This window comes from Mesocricetus auratus, unplaced genomic scaffold, assembly GCF_017639785.1.
Source record: "Mesocricetus auratus isolate SY011 unplaced genomic scaffold, BCM_Maur_2.0 Super-Scaffold_6731, whole genome shotgun sequence".
Lineage (NCBI taxonomy): Eukaryota > Metazoa > Chordata > Mammalia > Rodentia > Cricetidae > Mesocricetus > Mesocricetus auratus.
The window spans coordinates 16,536,200-16,558,543 of NW_024429185.1; the positions used below are offsets into that span (position 1 = coordinate 16,536,200).

The following is a 22,344-nucleotide window of genomic DNA, read 5'->3' on the forward strand; positions in this document are numbered from 1 at the left end:
ACCTCAGAATGGACATGTTACAATTTTAAGCAGTCACTGCCACAGAATATATGTTTCAAGTGAGATCACTTTGAAAAATGAAGAACTGTTCTTGCTCTCTCTGTTTCTTTAGTTTGTCTCCCTGTCCTTCTGTGTCTGTGTTATATATGTCTAAATATATAGACATATGTACACGCATTTGCAATACGTGCTTGCTCTGAAATAAGAATGAGACCAAGTCACACAATTAAATCGTTATCTGGGCATGGGTGGGTATATTTGTGTCAATTATCCCCTACCCATCTGTAGGAGGAAGCCTGTATGCCACCATTAGCCATGTGACTTACTAGAGGCGCATACAGATGAGGTAATAAAAGAGCAGTTTACCACACCACTAACCACACACACTTTAGGCATGACTAAAGACGTATACGGACGGACATAAAGATGTATACGTACGTAGGCGGTGAACTACATCACTAGCCAGGCCCAATTTTGGGCATGGCTAGGGAGCATTACGGGGGAAGGCATAAAAGACTGAAGAAAAGAAGACTTGGTCTCTTCTTTCCGGCTTTCAGCTTCCAGTTCGGCAGCTGAAAACTACTGGGCTTATCTGGTTTACTTGTTTGGTATCTTGTGAGTAATTTCTACAATAAATACTTAGTTTTACTTTCAGTAAGTGTGCCGTTTATCGTTACAGCATCACCCATCCAATTTTTGTAGCATTTTATTTGGAAGAATTTTATGTTTCTTTCCTTCCAAAATGAAAAGCAGCATACTACTGACATAGAAAAATGAATTTATGATGAGTAGTTTGAAAACAGATTCAGTTTATAAGAACAAGAAGTAGAAGGCTGCTCAATGGTGAGTATATGGCATTTAAGTTTTAGATGTTCATTATGTGGATACTATATTTTTCAGGAAAACACCTTATACCATATAAGTGAGTCCTTGAGGAACACAAAACTCTTTCCTTGAACACAGTCTGGTCATTATCTTCTCTGATCCCTTAAGGAGTACTCCCTAGCTTGATATCTGTTCTTGGACTGCATAATGCAGAGTTAGTAAGGATCTGGCAGGCTATTTATTTTTTTTAAAGCCAACCAACCTTGACATCTGGTCGACCTTCTTTTTCTCTCACCTGTTGTATCTTTTGCTTCACCCTGATTTCATCAAAAATGTTGCTGAGTCAATTTGACTGCAATCCCTCCACACTGATGGTTCCTGTTAGTAATTTTCTAACCAGTAACCTCTGTCTGTGCACCAATCCCCAGTTGTCCTTGTCACACTCAGAATGGAAGCCAGTTCTATACTTAGGAGTGTTTATTCCTATTGTAAATCCTCTTGGATGAAGTTGATCTTCAGTGATGTAGTTTACATGTAGCACTGGTTTTCTCCACAATGTCTTAGCTTAGTTTACTAGAGTGAATTTTCAGATGCTAGTAGAGTGGCTGACAAGAAGCAGCTGGACAGCATAACATGTGGTTTCAAACATACAGAGACCCTATGAACGAAATTGGTAAGTATTTCTAGCATACCACAGTTCTACTACTATACTTTCATTCTGATTTAAGATGCCATGAGTGAGTAAATTGGCAACACCGATTTATACAGCATAATGAAGAGAAAACAAATTTCAGAAGTCATTTGGTTAAGGAAGGAAGGAGGCAATTGTTGGCAAAAGTAAATTAAGAAAAAGCACGTGGAGCTAACTAAATATTCCGTGGTAGTGAAAATAATTAATTTAGAGAGGATAATAATGGTAGTTTTAAATTATAGTAATAAAATTGATTAAAACTTAAGTTCACAATAAATTTCTCTTTATTGTTAGTATAGTCACAATTAATTTGTATATTTTGCTTACCTATTTTATTGTTACATATCTGTAGCTCTTATTCTTTGAGACGATTTTGCCCAGTGCCCTAGCTATTGCAGTAAAGAGATATTACTGATATTAAAACAAGAACCATTCTAATACTTAATGAAGGCTGGCTTATTGAGGAGATATGTGCCAATTTAGTAAGGATTTTCCAATCTACAAATTTTACAGAATCTTGTGCATTAAATATATAAAGGTGTGTAAAAGGTTGTTACAAGTAAATTTAAGGTTCTGCAATGATAAGAGACATATTGCAATCCTATAACTGACAATAGTAGTTTTATGTTTTCTTATAACACAAAGTTTCTTTCATTTATTTGATGCTGCATCATTCGTACATTCAATCCTCACGTGTGAAAAGCAAGAAAAACTTGTAGATTAAAGAAAATAAAAGATTACCAAAACTCCATCTTGAAATAGTGTCTGTGAATAAATCAACTGAAAATGACTTAATCAATAAGCAAATTTTAAGGAAAATGCTTTCAGCCCATAGACTTTGACATGAGGTTTTTTAATTCCATGTTAGTCAAAAATGAAGCAATCTGACAGACATCAATCTTCTTTGAATGATATATCTTGGGCTTTAAAATCCAAGATGTAATAGTTTCTAATGAGAGAAGCATAGTATAATTTTTGACATAAGATAATGTAATGCTTCAAAAATTAAAAAAATTCTATATAGATAATTATACAAAAAGAGAATCACAGTCTTGAAAAACAGCATTAATTTTTTATTATATTTCTGATCAAATTATCTGCAGTTACATGAGGAAGACTATACATTGTTCACAGGTTAATTATTCTTTAGAGGTTTGGTTAGCTGAAAAATTAACCTAAAGTTAATATAACAAAAACCAACTGATAAAGTCATGCATAACACTTTAATTTGTTTAAAGCATACTGTCTTGATAAATGTGATACCAGTCTGGACTGAACAACAGACTCAGATATCCCTCTCAAGAAGATACACTTTGTATATACACAAAATAATTAGCATAATAAAATAGCAATACTTTTCTGTGGAATTGCCTTTTGGAACATTTTTCTCACTAATATTATGAAGTCACTACACATCATGTAAAGAGATTTCATTAAAAAATATGTGACATGGTTTCTTTTTATTCTGTTTCCCACAATAAATTGCACATTACCCCTAAAATACCAAGATACTTCACTATATTTTTTCAGAGTATCATCACTCATCATATATTTAATGTAATCTTAAGGAAAAGCTTTTGCATAATTCATAAAGATGAAACAATAAGGAAATGCAATTTATTCAAATAAGTTCAAGTACAGTTTTACAACTGAATCTGTTTTTTGGCATATAATTCAGGGTTCCTTACTCCTCTAGTACATTAACAAGCTTGGCTAGACACTGTGTGTGGAGCTGGTATTCTCTTTGTCTCACTACTTCAGAGAAAAATCAAGTATTAAAATAAAACCTAATCAGGTCATTATATTTCAATTTTATCTTTATTGTAAATAAAAATTATGTTTATTTCATGGTTTTAAAATTTTTTATTTATTTCCAAGATTTTATATATCTTTATATCTGAAACGTATTTAATAAATATTTAATTTTAAAATAATTGCTAATTTATAGGAAGAAATTAAAAGTTACTGAAAATAATTTACACACAACTTTTATCAATTCACTTTACAAAATAACAATTTTATATTTCACCATTTTTCAATACATCTTACTATTGGAAAACGTGTTACAGTGAATTTCTTAAAAAAATAATAAAGTTATTGAATGGCCAAAAACAGTGCCAGTGGGTATTAGGAAATGTATAGTGAACTCTAATTGGAATGGAGTGGAATTTCCTTTTTAGGAAGTAAACATAATTTTTGGATAACAGCGAATTTTTAATGCAGATTATAACTACAATGGAACAGGCTGCTTCCCTCTGTCTTTATATGGGAGCTAAGAGACAGTCTAAAGCAGTGCACTATTATGGTCAGTGGTGTTTGACCCTGGGGTCTTTTTTTTGTTCCTGGCAAGCACACTCCCCATTGAGCCACATTCCTGCAATTAGCATGTAGTGTTATGGGTAGAATTGTAAGACCACAAAGAAAACACAGTAATGAATTTTGAAGGCATCATGGAGTATATGACTTAGGGGTTATATTCGACATGTAAGTCTTTTGTAGAATTCTAATTTTGTGGGAATATTTTCCAGTATTTGTTATTCATTATTCACTATCCATTATTCAGCTAAATTGTTCTTGTTACAATTATTTGAACAACATTGCACTTGGGAGCTTATCTAGTTCTACTGGTACAGGTTAGACAATGTTGGGTCCAGTTTTATAGGACTTGAAATTTGACAGTTATAATGTTGTGCAGTTTTGATGACTAAATTCTTTCCCAAAATGCACAAAAGCTAACAATTTACTGCAAGTTTATAGTCTCCTTGAAGTCACTGAGCTAAAAGGATTAATGCCTCTTTAACAGCTTATTGCTCAGCCTTGAAGTCAATCGTAGGCACTAAAATAAGAATTATCGTGTTAAAAATGAACACAAATTCACAGGCCAGGAATGCAAGTATTATAACTGTGCTTGCTTGATAGGTATTGATTAAAAGAGTCTTTCAATTTCAAGCATGAGATAGCAATTCTTTCAGTCACTCCTTTAACAATCTCCTCACTGAGGTAGAATACTTCTTATGTTTATAGGTTGTACTTTCACTGATATAATTGCCTTGGGTTCGTTGTCAAATTAAACTGTTGTGTGATTAGAAATCACACTAATGTGTTCCTAATATCCTGGTAAAGATGTCCATTCTCTTATAGTGTTTGCCTTTTTTAGCATCAATGAATACTGACCAACTTGTCTGAGAAATACAGAGCATATGTTGCTAACTTTAAAGAGTTTTTGATGCTTTTTATGCCGCAAAGTGTGTGAACTCTATCTTGGAGTGGGTTGGCTTGGAATGCTTCCATTTTCCAATTTTTATTATGAAAGATATTTCCTATTTTATTTTCTAACCTCTCATATTCTCATAGGACAATTTCCTGGAGTGCACATTTTATAAATAAAAGGAAATTCATCGCTGCTACGAGATCCCATTCTTCCAAGTAACTAGTACATTAAGGTACAGTGTGCTATGATTAGAAGCCTATGTTTCCACAAAATGATATGAGTGTAATTTAAAAACCATGGGAAAGATATGCTTAACTATATCCAAATAGTCTGTTTAGTTATAAAAATATTAGAGTAGCTAAAACTCGCCATCTTCTGTTAAGTACATATGTATTTCTTCACAATTTTCATTATAACTTCAAGTATCTTACACAGATACCCAACATTCATAAATCAATGCAGGTGATCATGTAATGGGTATATATGGATTCTCATGCATTTATAATTCAAATTACAATTATTAGAATATATCCATACAATAAACATTTACTGAGGAATAAGGTAAGCGTTCATGATACTCTTTCTGTATAGCAGAGTTTAGGGCTGGGTTAGGTTTTGGGGTACATATTATGAAAAAACTGCTGGAGAGAACTGGGGTGGTTTGAAGCATTTCTTTCCCATTTCTATAGTGATTCTGATATTTACTATAAGACATAAAGAAGGGTCTAGATCTTGTAGTGATTGGAAAAGTGTCAGCAGTCATGCAGACCAGTCTCCATCAGCTCTGAATTCCTGTCCATGAGGCAAAATCCATTGAGAAGATCTCTTATATGGCAACAACCAGTGAGCCACAGAGCAGCACAGTTCTTTGTTGAATTTATGCAGTTTGTGGGTTCTTTTTTTCTCTTATTGTATTATTGATTCCAATAGTAAAGCTGTTCATGCAACCCTGGTGAGAAAATCTCTTAAGTACAAACAAAGACAGCTCGAGCTATTCACAAGCACTTAAGTGCAATCCACCTGGTTGTCAGAATTCTTCTTGAGCCAATGTCCCTTCCCTATCTCAGAACCTGAACCAAAGCTGAGTCTGAGCCCGACAGGAAAGGAAAAGTTGTACACATCTACACTAACAAGAAAACAGACACCGAGGACTGCATTACTGTGGAACCAAATATTTCAAGTTAAAAATGCATAAATTTTTAAATTAAGTGAAATAAAATTCATGAATCCCTTCCCATAGTTTCTAGTATGGCTAATTCAGAATTCTTTAGAGTTTGTGCTGGAATTTGGTCTTAAATGAATTGTAATTGGTGTATATGCATATTTAATTGTTTCATACCATTGCTTTTAAAAAATTTTTCCTTTAAAAAATTCTGGTTTTGGCCTTGGATTGTGGCTTAGTAATCTTTTCCCTAACGTGTAGCAGATGCTGGTTCCAATTCTCTGTACTAAGAAACAAAAATCTCATTTGATACAGGTCTTTTGAGGCAAATACTTCAGGATATTGTTGTTATTCAAGGTTTAAAGGTTCTGAATTATCCCATTAGCTCATTAGAGAGTACACATTCCTTTAAGCCCTTTTAATTCAGCCCCGTTTGCCTTGTAACTGTTGCTTCATAAACGAAGGCTGTTTATAGTGTTTGTGTTGGAGGGCAGGGTAAGTACCGAAAGCAGAATTATTTATAAGGAGAGATAAAGAAAAATGTACTTTTGAGTTAGCAGTATTTCTACAGAGCTAATATCATTCTTGACAAATCTCATGGTTGATATATCACCTTCCAGCCTCAGAGATAAAAAAAATTCAGATATTTAATTACCTCAAACATGAAGGCTACTCACACCTGTGGTTTTCTTCAGGGTATATGTGTGTTTGTGATCATTATGCTTCTGTTTGCTTCTGGCAGGATTTACTCAATTGAAATAATGTCAGAAAACTTTCGAAATAAGGTATACAAAGTGTGGGAAAATATATACAAGCATTTTGCCAACTTTGAAGGGGTGTAGTTCATTGTTACTTCAAACCCTCTGGCTAATTCTCAGCCTGAACAGGAATATGTTTCCATAGTTTGGGCTCACAGGATGGCATATATATCCAACATTTACGTGTGTATTTTCTAAGCAAAGGAAGCACACAATAACAGATTTTTTCACTTGCTGACTACATATAATCACAAACACAATGTTCTTATCTTGTGTAATTACTTATAAATGTGATATTTTGCCTTTTATTAGCAAACTCCACTTAGCATGGATTACTTTTTTAAAAGTTGGTTTTAAAATCTATGGTTGGGTTAACCAAACTACAGAGACACTTACAAGTCTTTAGTTTTAAATGGCAGTTTCTGCTTTGAGTTTTGACAATGGCTGAAGGTCATAAAATAGTACCATTTAGTTAAAAAACAGTTGATTTTTCTACAACATATCTGAAATTTTTTAAGTTCTTGATGTTTTTACTTTATATAGATTTTACTTTTTATAGTTTTATAGACTAATCAATAACTAAAATATCTAAAATCACTCTAAAAGTTTTTTCAAATGTAATATTAGTGGCATTAATAAGAAAAACAGCAAATAAATCAGAGCCTGGTTTAATTTTACCAGGAATTTTATTATACACTTTCTCTTAGTAGCTGCTATAGGGCTGAACTAAGACAATTCCACTGTAGCTGAAATAATTGCATGGGTCAAGGACAAATTCCAGGCAAAATTGTTAAGTTTCCCACAACTTGTGATGGCTACATTTTGAATGCATTAACTAAAGAAGATTAAAACAATCTCTCTTGATATAATTGATATGTTTAAATCATTTAGAATTAAAACCGATTCCCTTGCTATTTGGAGCAATTTTAGGCTCACATAAATTTGATGAGAAAATGATTCTTATTAAAAAGAAGTCATCTTTTGTGAATCTATTTTTATTTTTCCTTGAATTTGTTTATATCAAAATGTAAGTACTTCAGTATAATTAATAATAAAAGTTTCATTCTAAACTAAATAGAAAAGTCTTATTGAATTTTGTTTAGTTACATAAAAACAAACATACAGACAAGCTACTATTAAATTTAGCAAAAGCAAATGTGCTGGCTTAAAATTTTCCATTGTGTAGAGCTAATTAAAAATAAATGTAACACTTATTTACAAAGACTGTCCTCAGTATCTTTACCTTCACTCTTAGAGATGGAAATATAAGTAGAATTTTTATTACAGCATGATTGCCTAAGCTGTTTATTTCAAAATTCCACAGAGAGATATTTAATGATGCCTTTTAGTTTGACCATCCAATTTAATATTTTGTTATTGTATATGTTTGTTCTACAATTTTCCTATGGATAGTGTTCTAACTTGACACTGAATGGCATTGTTATCCCTTTTAAAATATACTATACATCTCAAACTATTATTTTTTATTATCTTCATCATTTTGTGATACTTGTCTCATGAATTTTACTGTACAAATCTTGATTCCACATTTTTTACTATAACCGAATTAAAAGTCAAGAAACCCGAAAGTAATTATCATGTCTACTGTGTGTGCTAGTATAACATATACAACACACATTGACACAAGGAAAGCAGGTCATCTTGTAATAAGTAATATGAAACAGGACCCCCACATTGTGTGTTTTGTATCCCTGAAAAGAGCCAATTTGTCTCATTATTTTACATCGAAAATCAAGATAAACTGTCTGTAGGCTGTCTTGATGCATTGGTCATCCCTTGCATGCCACACGCACACACACCCAGTCTGACGTCAGCGACATTTTTCCTCTACCTGCAGTTGTTTCTGTACGCCGTCAGAGGCTTAATCTTGCTGCTCATGAATGTCTTCATGCCTCAGAATTTTATAGATAACCCAGTAGAAAATGTTAAAAATCAGAAACGCAAGTGGAAAGCAGGCTCTGGAGACGGTGTCGATCTTCTTGGCCCTGTCGATGAACACTTTCCTCATTTCATCCGGGCTCTTTGGCATCACCTGGAGAGCATGGTTGGGCCCCTTCGGAAGCACACCATCTTTTGCTTGCAGACACGGCCCCATTCCATAAGCTGTGAAGCTGAAGCGACTCTCCCTCACCTCATCTTCCTGTTTACAGAAAACATCAGGAGATGTCTTAGTAAGGATTTCAGAATCACAGCTTAACCTTTATTGTGACACATGTTTGCTTTAATATGAAGAACAGATAGCTGAAGCACATGAGGATGGGTTGATTGGAGGTTTTCCTTGTCTTGCTACCTCATGGAGGTATGCTCATCAATGACACTCCCAAATGAAGTTTTAATGGAGAGATTTAAAAACTCTGTGGTGTTTGCATGTCACAAAGCATCTAAATGAGAGTAAGAGCAAAAGCTAATGAGTAATTTATCATAAATATGTGCATTTTAGAAATTTTTTTGGACGAGAGTTTAAATGTACAAATACCCGACAAAAGGGAAATAAACCCCAGAATAATTGACTGAATTACTCTTTCTCATGGAGACAACATTTCAATACTTATTTCTTACAGCTCTAGTTACTTCCTTGGAAAGTACAGTCTATCAGAAAATGCTTCTTGCTTCTTGTTACCTTTTGTGTTGATTCTCTATTTTATACTATCCTGTTTGCCAGAGCTAAAGAAAATAACATGCTCTAGTATGTGTACAGCTACATCACAGATACTCGAGTTTGGTGAATTATGACTAGAATTTGAAAGGTTTACTTCATGTTAAAACTGTGAGCTTATTATCACTTCTTGCCCCATTGGCTAAATCAACTGTAAATAATAGACTTGTTATAAAATTAAAATTCATAAACAAGGTTTGAAATTATACCATTAACTTCTAAACATAGCAAATTAAAGAGGAAATTCCACATAGTTACATAAAAAACTAAATTTGGGGCAGGGCAAATAGCTAAGTGGTTAGGAGCACTAATTGCTCTTATAGATCTCAGTTTGGATCCCAGCACCACACAGTGAGTGGCTCATAACTGCATTTAACTCTGGCTCAAGGGATTTTCTGCCCTCTTCTGGCCTCCACAGACACTGCAAGCACATGGTACAAAAAAACTTTCACAAACATACATACAAAAATACATACATACATACACATAGAATGTTAAATTAAAAACTCTATAAAATATAGTGGAAAATTAGTAAATATAACATCCCTATGATAAAATATGCAATCAACTAATATATAATAAAATCGATAAATTAAAATGTGAGAATAAATGTTTACTGATAACAAGACTCAATTTTTTCCCCCTGGTAAAACTGTTAGTTTAAAGGTACTAATTAATATATTTTATAGGTATAAAGCTGCTATGATAGTTCTTTTTTGTATTAGTTTAAGAGATAAAATTATCATTTGGCTCAACTTGAAATCTGCATTAGGTGTATGAATGTAGCTGCTCAATAAACTGTATGTTATAAAATATGAAAGTGAAAAATATAAATAATTATGGATTGTAAAAGTGAGAAAATAAACAAGGCTGATTCAGTAATGTATGAAGCAGTTTTCTAGAATAATGACGTTGAGGCAGTTCCACCTAAAAGACAAAAGCATATAATTACTGGAAACATTTTAGCCCTAAGACTCATTACGCAATTGGATTTAAGTGAAAGTAATTAAAATATGACAATTAAAATCACCTTGAAATAAAGCGTCCATCCAAGTTACCTGTGACTATTGTTGCAATCTTGCAAACAAAGAAAATGGAAATCATTTTTTTCAAGACTCTAGTAAATGTGCTCATTTATGTGACCATGTTTTGACTTACAAAAACCAATTTTATGGTAAATGTATTGCATGCTTTGAAATTGTCTGTCTTTAAAAATGTGCATATATATATATATATGAATTCAATTGCTATTATGTAAAAGGTATATTATCATTTTTAGGAGTAATAAATTTTGCAAGTGCTTGCACACCTGAATGGAAACGTAAGTTATCTCAGCAATTTAAATTATGTGTGCAGGTCGTTTAATGCTGAAATACAATATAGTATTTAAATTATATCAATGTACATGTTTAAAATACATCCTTAAAAGCTCAAAGCAGCTTTTCCATGAGCATTCGCCCATGCTGGCATATTAGCTGAATTGAAGAGTTAAGTATCAAAATACTAAGATTTCATGATTTTAAAATACACGTTTAACAAAACTTTTCATTGACTGCCTTTTTTCCCATTCATTCTTGACTATTTATTTTAAAATCTTTTAGACCACAGCTACTCTTCTCAAGTAAAGTTTTTTTATTGAAAAGTAAACATAATGAATGAACAACCTTTTTTTTCTGTTGTGTCTTTTTGTATACTTGGTTGTGCATGAGTCATGGATTGACATCAGTCCTGAGATGGTATAGCACTCTGAGAAATACCCCTGGTTTCTAAGGTATCATTTTCCTGTAAACATAGAATCAAGCGAAATGGAGAATGGAGTCAGTCTCATTCACAGTAAGGAACTGAACCATGGAAGCATGAAGAGGGCTGTTTATAGGTCTGTACATCTTTAGTCAGTGTGATTGGCAGTATAAAAAGATTGGGTTAAAAAAACCTCTATAACTTACATGTGTAAAAGAAATCACATAACCCTTGTCTGTTGTGCTTGCATCTGTGTGAGTGAGGGGGAAAAGCAGCTGTGTTCTAGAGAAATGGTCCAGACTACTGTAAGATGATGATGGGGCTATGCTCAGTTGAAAGACGGTTGTCGTTGCTTAGGGAGTGTGAGCAACATTTCACCCCGAACTTCAGCAATGGACACAGAAGACACATTTTAGAAGAGTTGCACCTCAATAGGCCTAGAAGTTTTTTGGTTTGGTATCCTCTAATGAGAATCTGACGCTGATCTTCTCTGCGTTTAAGGAAGCAAAAGATAGGCAAAATTTTATCAGACCTGAGTCTTATTACAGGATTTATCCCCTGGGGAAGTGTTACGTGGAAGAGCAATGAGATAAGAATTGAAGAGGATGCGTCTCAAGCTCCAGTGACTTCTTTCCTAATTAACCATCCTCGTGTAATTGGAACCAATTATTCGTAAGGAGAGCAGCATGTGAAGCAGTTGGTTTTCTGATCTGGCTCAAGGTGAAAACTTGAAAGAATATTTTGTTTGATCTTGATTACATCTATAATCACTGGTGGGTGACATTCAAAACTAGCACTTCTATAGTTTATTATATCCAATAAATATATGAGCATATATATATGCAAGCTACAGGACGTAGGCAGTTCATTTTAATTAAGAATTTTGAATTTGGTATGTCCAAAGTGATATTTCAGCATTTGTGCAACATATAAATTGAAAATTTTCACCTAATTGATACTAAGTCTTTGGGATCTGGCGTGTACTTTGCATTTATGTCATCTATAAATTCAAACTACATTCCTAGTGTTTGGCAGTCATATGCTGTCAGGAGCCACCAAATAATGCAAAATAGTTTCAGTGTAACTATTTGTAGAGATAGCAGAACTCTGTGTGACCCATGCTTTCATGACTCTTCAGGTTAATCATTGAAGGAGCTAATGATAGACTTCCAGATGGTGCAGCATAAGAATGTTTGGCAGAAATGCTGAATGTTCTTCTTCGGGAATTACTGGCCTTAGTGATCAATGCCCAGTTTTCTAGCGGGAGAAGTCTGTGGTGCTGTTAAGTCATCTTGTGAAGTGGAACAGTCCTGTACAAATGCAGATCTATTAAGTGCAGTGGGAAACCTAGGCTAGCCGCATCATCATCAGAATGTTTGGTAGAAATGTTGAATTCCAACCTGTAGCATTCTTATTCATGAATGTCTGACCTTGGTGATCAAATCACACCCTCTCATTGAAACTCTGTAGAATGACCATGGGTAGGGGAAGTCTTTCTTTACAGAAAGTGGAAGGATGTGTAGATTCATGAGCACATTTATTCTTGCAAAGATCATGCTGAGTTCACTAGTGGGAAGAAAGTCTCTCTTGACTATTTAAAAGAAATAACTTCATACATGGTTATTAAGAAGGTAAAAGATAATAGTAAAAATAGGTAGGATTCCCGTGAGTGATTTCCTGGCACATCTGGGAGACTGTATATAGGACGATTTTAGAAGCTACCACTCTTAAAGAAGTTCTCTGGATTTATTTGTATCACACATTAGGTGCAATGATAATAGTGGAAAATGGATATAAAGACACTGATAAAAGTTTTTAATTTATTCCATCCCCTCAAATAGATCTAATTGGACAAAGTTAAGGCCATTGACTCACCTAAAGACAGTCTTGAAGGTCAGAATTTTCTTACACAACTCAAAGTAGGAAATAAAAATAAAACAATATTTAAAACAGAAAGGTCAAGGGCAGTAAAAGCAGGTTTTGGGAATACTGTAAAGCAATGGAAAATATCTGATACTATTACAAACGAGCAAGAATGCAATAAGAGAAGACAAAGAGAATCTGATGAAAAGAGAGGAAAAGTGACTGGCTATGGTTGTAGGTTGTCAGTAGTCAAGAAGATTCTAGGTAGGAATGAAGAGAATACAGAGGGGACTTTGACTCCATGTACAATTGAAAGAATAGAACACACATTGCTATTTCTGGTCTGAGCCTAATATTGATTAGAAAAAAATTTTAGTATAATTTTAATTGGATGTATTACAATGGACCTGTTACAATTATCCAAATCTTCATCTAAACTAAACATCAAAGCCAAGGGAAGAATTGAGAAGTAGAGCAAGAAAAGAGATACCTTAATAAAGGGAGCCATTATAGTTTTAAAGAGAAATCTGGCACTAGGGAAATTGCCAGGAATCCAAATGGATGATCCTAACTAAGAATCTTAGCAATAGTGGGGAGGCTACCTTAAATGTTCTTCCCCTATGATGAGATTGATGACTACCTTAATGCCATTATAGAGCCTTCATTAAGTAGCTGGTGGAAGCAGAAGCAGAAATCCACAGCTAAACACTGAACTGAACTCTTGGAATTCAGTTTTAGAGAGGGAGGACTGATGAGCAAAGGGGTCAAGACCATGCTGGGGAAACCCACAGAAACAGCTAACCTGAGCAAGTGGGAGCTCATGAACCCCAGACTGGGAAACCCTGAATGTGGGTGTCAGTTGGGAGGCCAGAGCAGTCTATAGAGCCTCTGGCAGTGGAACCACAGTATTTATCCCTGTGCACGGATTTTGAGAGCCCAAAACGGAGGGATACTCTCAGCCTAGATACATGGGGGATGGCCTAGGTTCTGCCCCAAATCATATGATGGACATTGATGATCCCGCATAGGAGGCCTCATCCTCCCTAGGGAGAGGATGGGGGCATTTGTCAGGAGCATGGGAGGGCAAGAGGGAGAGGGAACTGAGATTGGTATGTAAAATAAGATTGTTTTTAATTTAAATAAAAACATTTTTAAAAGACAATTCATTGGTTGAAAGTAGATACTTAGAATACTCATCTCTAATTAAGTGAATGGAGGCAGGGGTGCTAGTCCTAATAGATTTTGCTAGAACAGTCTTTGTGGCCCTTGAGCAAACTAGACAGATTCTTGCAGGATGGCTGTTAATAGTGTTCAGTAAAGAACTCCTACATTCATCTTCAAACACTGCTATGATGAAAATTTTCAGTTTTGTCAGGGCAAGGGAGGTAGTTATCATTTGACTGATATTCTTGATTTTTTCTTTTTAATCTTGATCTAACAATAAGGCCAAACACAATACATTTATGTGGGAGAGATACAATTACTGTCTCCTTGTCTCTCAGGGAAACTTCATTCCAGCTTCTTCCAGAAAAATTATGGACATTTTGTAGGGATCACAGTTAAAGTTAACTAATTATTAATGATGATAACTTCCTCTTCAAAGGAAAAATCAGGCAGATTTGGATGCTTTGGTAACACATGCAATAGGCAATAGAAACCAATTAATCCAGACTCCAGGTTCAGCATCATTGGTCAACTCTAGGACTAACTGACTGTAAAGCCAATAGCTGTAATTCACAAGCATTGAAGAGAAAATTGTCTTCTCTTCTGGACTCAGCTAAGTAACACCAACATATAATACTAATGAACTCTGTTGGGTTTAATTTGGACTTTTATTGGCCCTTCTGTATAATGCAACTAGAAGATGAATTGTATTTGAAACATAAACAAGAACAAACAGATCTGGGACTCAGAGCCTAAAAACTTGCTAGTTGTGGAACTAACCATGATGAAAATGCATGTAGACTACAATTTCTGGGAAAATACAAATAGTGAAATTTTTAAAAAAATAATAATTATTTTTTATTTAGGTTAGAAACAATCTTGTTTCAAATGTCAATCCCAGTTCCCTCTCTCTTCCCTTCTCTCCTGCCCTCCCCACCAGGTCCCCAGTCCCCCACCCAATCTCCACTCCGATCCCCAGTGAGGGTGAGGCCCTCCATGGTGGATCTCCAGTAACTGTCGTTTCATCCAGGGCAGGGCCTAGAGTCATGGCTGAGAGAGCCTCCCATATTGTGGCATGGGCACTCAAAGTCTATTTTTATGCCAGGGATAAGTACTACCCAAGGCCCCATAGATTACCTAGGCCTCCTCATTGACACCCACATTCAGGGGGTCTGAGATAGTCCCAAGCTTTCCATATAGCCATCAATATGGAGTCCAAGAGCTCCCCCTTGTTCAGGTCAAATGTTTCTGTGGGTTAAACCAGCCCACTCTTAACTCCTTTGCCCATCAGTTCTCTCTTTCTGACACTGGATTCCAGGAGTTCAGTTCAGTGTTTGTCTGTGTGTATCTGCCTCTGCTTTCATCAGTCGCTGGAAGAAGGTTCTGTTTCCCAGAATCTCTGGCAGTGGGATTGTATGCTGGCACTCCCCTGATTCATGTCTAAATCCATAAGTGAGTGAGTGTATGTCAGGTTTCTCTTTTTCTGACTGGGTTACCTCACTCAGTATGGTTTCTTCTAATGCCATCCATTTGCCTGCAAATTTCAAGATTCCATTATTTTTTTTCCACTGAATAGTACTCCATTGTGTGAATGTACCACATTTTCTCTATCCACTCTTTAGTTGAGGGTCAGCCAGGTTCTGGCTATTACAAATGGTGCTGCTATGAATATAGTGGAACAGATGTCCTTGTTATATGAGTGTGCATCTGATAGTAGAATTTTAAAATGACTGACAGGATGTAGAGAAAGAAAATTCTCAATGTTGAACACCAAAGGTGATGCATTTCAATGACAGCTGTGGGAATTCTTACGAAGTTTGATAAAAATATATACCAAGACCAAAGCAACCGGTGGGCATTGCTCCATGTTTTGGTCTGAGGGGTCACTAGGGGTCACTCGAATATTTAGGGAAATTGTTTATTCAGAAAGTTTCAAAGAGGTGACTTGTGTGGTCTGTATCTAATTTGTATAAAGGAAGCTATCTGACAATGAACCCCAAATAGAATTTCCTCCTGTCAAATGTCCTCTGAACTTTGTCATTTTGTCCTTCTGAGACAGTAAAAATAATGTACTTAGCTAGTGGGAAGTCTTAACTTAGAAAATATTTTATGTGCTGGAGGGATAGCTCAGCCGTTAAAGGCTAGGCTCACAGCCAAAAATAGAAGAAAATAACTTATGAAGTATTTTCCTATGAGTTTTCTAAGACCACAAAAGAGTCAAATGAATTTCTGAAGTGACTTCTTGCAATTTTCCTGAGAGGTTAATACTAAATAATAAAACAATGCTGAATCTGCCTTAGAAGGCTATAATTATTAGGTTATTGAATTAGAATATGATGTGACATATTACTTTAAATTAGGCGTTTTGAATAGCGCCTTAGACCACTTGGCCATCCTGAGACAAAATTATCAAGTGTTTGCAAATGTTTATCTTGGTATTAACAGTCCTTAGTCCAATCACTTCTCAAATATTTATTGAATATAACTCATATTTTGAAATATCTTCACTGTACATTATAGTGAACTGCATGTCACAAAAGTAATTATAAAATCATGTGAATATTAGACTGAAAGACTCTGTGTGTATTTGCTAATATCTAGTGATCATAAAATTAAGACATGTTACTTGAAAATACAGACTATATAGAATAAAGATTAAGTAGACTGGACTAAAATAAGCTATACAATATGACTTTTTAAAATGCAAAATGAAAATATTAGTTTAATTTATCTGGAGACAAACTCCATTATTATTCCTTAATCCAGTTTCAAAGGAAGACATTGAAAAAATTTTAAATGCCACTTAGTTACTCCATAATGTTTTTTTCATAAAAAGACTTTTTATAAAACATTTTAAATTGAGAACAGACAAAACTATTTTAGTAACACTGCATCAGAACTACACTGTGAAAATTCTAAGCGTCCTTTCACTGTGTTTAGAGCCTCACATTGAAGGATGAGTTAGCAACTACATACTATAAATTGAAATGACAGAATAGGCTGACAGGGGTAGCTTAGATGTAGTCCTTCAACTAAATCTCACCTCTGTCATCAGAATAATATGTTATCATATTGTGAGGTCAGAACAATCAGAATGAACTTTCTATCTCATTCTGGGCCTTTAAAATGATGAATCAAAAATATAAACTTTGAATGTGAAAGTGATGAAGACAGGAAAACTGCCACTGAGCGATCACAAAATATTCAGCATTCATTAGCAATTAAAAAAACAATTTCTTATTTTATTGGGGGGTACTGTCATTTAGAGAAGTATGCAATCATATAAAAGATGGCAATGTATTTTTAAAATTAGTACAAAATGTTATGCAATATACCTTTATATGTTTCTGTGTTGTTTCAAAAAATAAATCTTAAGAAGATACAAGTATGGTCAATCAAACTATTTCATAGTTGAAAGTCAGATGTTGATATGACATTGTTTGAGCTTTGTGTTTATTAGAGATGGCTTAGCCTTAGAGCTGAGTGCATGCTGGATGTATTCAATGCTGATTCAAAAATAATGAGGGGCAAACAAGTGGTAAATGTGAAGTTTTAAAGATGAATGCTAAGGATCTAGATGAATTGTGAAAATAGAATATTTTTTAAATGCTCATAGAACATTTAAAAAATATCCTTAGTTCTGGTATAGTAGATTGAATTCTTGTGGTGAACAGTAATTATTTGTTGAGAGTTATAAGATTAGATCTGGTGGCATGTGGGAAAGCAGCACGTTTGTTTTAGCTAACTTTGGGATAGAGGCAATTATGACTTTTTAATTTCAAGTTAGATGGGATTAGATTACTTGTTTTCTCCTTTTAACTATTTGTCTGTTTGCCTATTAATTCTGTGTGTGTTGTGTGTGTATGTTGGCAAGGATGTGCCATAGGACGACATAGGTGTGGAGATTAGAGGACAATTTGGGGGAGTCAGTCCTCTCCTCACTTTGGTTCTGAGAACAGAGCTCAGGCCAGGACTTCATCTATCCCCATAGCAAGTACCCTTGCCTACAGAACCATCTTGTCAGACCTACACTACATTACTGAATATTGTTTTATGAATAGTATTCAAAATAAACCCCAGAGGAGTAGTTTGCTTAACAAACTACAAATAATTCAGAAAATAATCAAAATCTTTATTTTCCTTGAGAAGATAAAATTTCAATACCTCATAAGGGTAAGATTTAGAAAAGAATTCTTTTAGGGTTTAATTACTCAGAAACCACTTTTTAAAGGTATACATAAAAATTGTAAGTCATACCTATTTAGAGAATAAGTTAATTCTAGAATATGCCATAAATAAATCTAGAGTGGAACACATTAAATGACTTCATGTATGTGGATACCATATAGTTTCAGCCATGAGATTTCATCTTTTTAACCAACACATTACACATATAGTTTGTATTTGTTTTAAGACGTAGACCTGACAAAACACAAGACAGAAACATAGCTTACATATTAGTCTTAAAAGTTATATTGAGCTATTTTAAAGTAAGACAACAGATACATTTACAATAAAAGTATTTTAATGTTTTATTATAATTTTCAAAATGCTGTTATTTTATATATATTATATAAAGATAGATATTGGCTTAGCCAAACACAAATTTTGGTCATAATACGAGCTCATTCCTATTTTATTTGCATATGCAGATAATACTTAGGAGACAGAGGTTCTAGAATATTGCAAAAATGAATTTTCTCTTACCAAAGCATTGCATCACTACTGTAATGTGAAGGAAGCTACATGAAATGCGTTGAAGCAGTCCAATGTCATTCAAAGCTCTCAACAGGTAATGCATGTTGGAAATACTACAGTGTCTTTGTATCTCTCCGTACATGAAAATAGTAACCTCTAACCAAAATATTTTTATATCATGCATAATACACCCACACACATTCAGCACTGGAGATAGCGTCTATGACATGGCGAGGTGGGAGTCAGCACACAGCAGGTAATGACAGTGTGGGGTGGGGAAATTTGGATACAAGAGCAAACTTTTACTCTTACAAATAGACAAAGGGTTCTTTTGCATCTCTAATAGAAAAGAAAAGATATGTGATTCCAAATATTACATACCAAGGTCAAGCCAATACTATACTAAATTATGAAACATTTCTAAGAATTCCATCTGCACTAATGCAGGATCTCTTCTTGTAACAAACCTTCTGTAAGGAAGCAATTTTGTTTACTTTGACTATTCTTCCAAATTAGAATGTGGATGGAAACTCATGGAAATTGTTGCTTGTGAAAATGGACACACTCTATTCATATTGTTTTATTTTGATATGTGGATTTTAAGACTTAGATTGCTTAGAGGTAGTTTAAGAGGATAAAGAATTTGTCTGCCCAGGTTTGACAAAAATATTTTATGAAAGTTAAAGTTACCACTTCCAGATTTGTACAATGCTTATCCTACTTGTTAAAAACAGGAAATTCATGCTTTTCTAAAGAAAGTGTTTACATTACCATATTGTTTTCCTGGTGAAAATAATTGATTGTGAGATAAGAGTAAGATTTCATCAGAAATCTTTAGAAAGCCATAATTCATAGAATATCCAGTTTTCATTAAATAGTTTCTGAAATCCTTTAAGTTAGCAATGATAAAAAATTATGCAGATTTTACATATGAATTCCTTACTTATTATATATTTTAATATGTATGCAAGTATTTGACCCTATATTGAAATTGTTACATCTGACTATTGAGATTTCATGAAATTAAAGTATTGCTTATAGGATAGTTACAGCCAATAAGTTATATGACATTTTTTCACAGATAAAACCAATAAATATTGGTATTGGAAAATGACATATAAATTTGACTAACAAAGTAAACTAGTTAAGTGACTGAAGATTCTAGGAGAACTTAAGTATTTGCCTTAGTTAATTCTATTGTTGTGATGAAACACCATGGCCAAAATTGGGGAGGAAAGAGTTTATTTGGCTTTTACTTCCACATCACTGAAGTATGTCAGCATAGGAACTCAAACAGGACAGGAATTTGGAAGCAGGAGCTTCCAGAGGCCAAGGGGTGCTGCTTAATTGGCTTGCTCCGCGTGGCTTGTTCAGCCTGCTTCACCTAGAACCTAGGACCACCACCACAGTGCAGCACCATCCACAATGGGTTGGGCTCTCCCACATGGATCACTAATTAAAAAAACATCCAATAGCTTGATCTCATGGAGGCATATTTCTCAGTTGAGGTTACCTACTTTCGGATGGTTCTAGTTTGTGTCGAGTTGACATGAAACTAGTCAATACAGTACTTTAAAGTAGTACTGGGTCAAAATAGTATGGAAGAAAATTTGAAATGGTAAAAGGCTTCATTTAATGTTATTTCATTTGCAAGATTCTTAACTGGGGACATTAAGAACACACAGCAGAATGCATCTTGGGAGCTGCTTTAAAATATAATTTACCCCAAAATTCCAGTTTAGCAAACTATACTATTTATAATGCAATTTCTCAGACAAAATATTTGCCTCTGGTACAATTATAAAACACCTGTAGACCAATACTGTAAATTTCCTTCTTAGATATTTACACATCATGTTTGGATGTGTGTCTTTGTGATATATCTATATATTTTAATTTATAAATTTGAAAAGGTGTTCTAGTTAAAACAAATTTGTTAATGTCTATACATAATCTCATAAAGAACATATTCTAAAGATACACAGACAGCACAAAAGCATTTTGAACCTTATTCTCAGGTTGCTTGTACAGCTGCTCTTAGAATTGTGTGTATAAATAAGTTTTCTATTTATTTTCTTGCTTATGTATTGTTATTTATTTATTCATTAGTGAATCTGGTCTCATTTTATAGGTCTGCCTCATCTGGAATTTGGTGTGTAGGTTAGGCTGGTTCTAACTCAGAAATCTGTCTGTCTCTGCCTTCCTAGTGCCGGGATTAAAAGTGTGTTCCACCACACACAGCTCCCATATATTTTAAGTTAATTTTTTCCAGTTCTATGATTTTCCCCTGTGATGAACACTGTAAGAAATATATAATATTTTAAAATATATATGTTTAAAATCACTTTGACCAGTTATATTTAACTATGAATAAATGAATCCTAACTTAGCCTTTCATTGAGCAGGGAAAGACAAGAGTATAACTCCTAGAAGAGATGACTGTTCCTAGCTAAAGAGAAATGATGTTTGCTTAGCTTTAAGTAGGAAAGGGACTGTGTTTCCCCACCAAACACTGCCTCAGAGCAGAATGTGCTGTCTGCGTTTTAAAGATGATCACATTCCTCTACTTAGAGTTAAGAAAGTCAATTTACCGTGTCTGAGAAACGGTAAAACTTCTCCAGTGCAAAAGCTTCTGTCTGTGGGAAGGTAAAGCGGACCAAAAGGGATTGAGAAACCAGAGAGTCAAGTCACTTATAATTACACAATTGACTTTAATCACACACACCATTTTAGCATACATATGTATCAATTCATTGATGTTCAAAAATACAAAGTATCTATTTAAAAGCATTAAATTAAAAATAAGTGGCTTTGTTCTGCATTAAATTTTAATTATACTTAGTCACATATGCTGCCTGAATATTTCAAGTGGTGAGGAGAGAATGATAAACCATTATTATTATTGCATTTCTTTCTAATTTTTCCTGGTACACCCGTTTCTGAACACATTAATCTTTGCTGTGAGTTAAACAGTAATGGACATCAAGTACATCAAATATTTTTATCTCACTCCTACATGTGGTAAAATTGAAGAAAGCAGCACTTCAGTCAAAATTTCTCTTGAAAAGAGGAATCAGAATTGAATATCTAAATTGTGGTCTGGTTCATTATCAGTTTTGTTGAGGGTGGAGTGATGATGACATAGCAGTCTTTTCCTATTCGATAGCATATGCATGATACTTCTCATTTCTAGCCTATGTAGCCTGTGGTCGAGGTGTGCTACAGCAGATAGGAAAGACAAAAACAAGTAAAGAAATGGAAATGAAAAGTGTAAAAATCAAATACGAATGGTAAGGAAACTGAGTGTTGCCGAATTACAAAAAATAGTGATCGGGAAAATCTTATCAGTCACCAGCAGGAAAGAAAGGCATGCGCTTCGGCCCTGTGAAGCCTTGGACGCCTCAAACTGTTTTCGTCAGTCTAAGAATCAGGAGAGAAAGGGCAGCAAAAGTCTGTGTGAGAGAGGTGATGAGGAGAAAGGGATGGAAGGGGTGAAGATTCAGGGAGAAGCAGGAAGGGAGGAGGAGGGGAATGCAGTGGTAAAGGAGAAAGAGG

General features: G+C 34.5%; 1 protein-coding gene across 3 annotated transcripts in view; it reads right to left on the bottom strand.

Moving 5' to 3' along the window:
* Positions 1-3,437: 3,437 nt before the first annotated feature.
* The window catches only part of Glra3 (glycine receptor alpha 3), a 146,072-nt gene continuing 127,165 nt past the window's right edge, over positions 3,438-22,344 (bottom strand). For 2 of the 3 annotated variants that reach the window (XM_005075143.3, XM_040742270.1), the window contains exons 9-10: positions 21,381-21,425; positions 3,438-8,808 (exon numbers count right to left, since the gene is read on the bottom strand). In XM_005075143.3, the coding sequence (XP_005075200.1) occupies positions 8,530-8,808; positions 21,381-21,425 (324 nt within the window). In that variant the 3' untranslated portion in view covers positions 3,438-8,529. The remainder of the gene's footprint in view (positions 8,809-21,380; positions 21,426-22,344) is intronic. The other variant, XM_040742269.1, reaches the window with a different exon arrangement.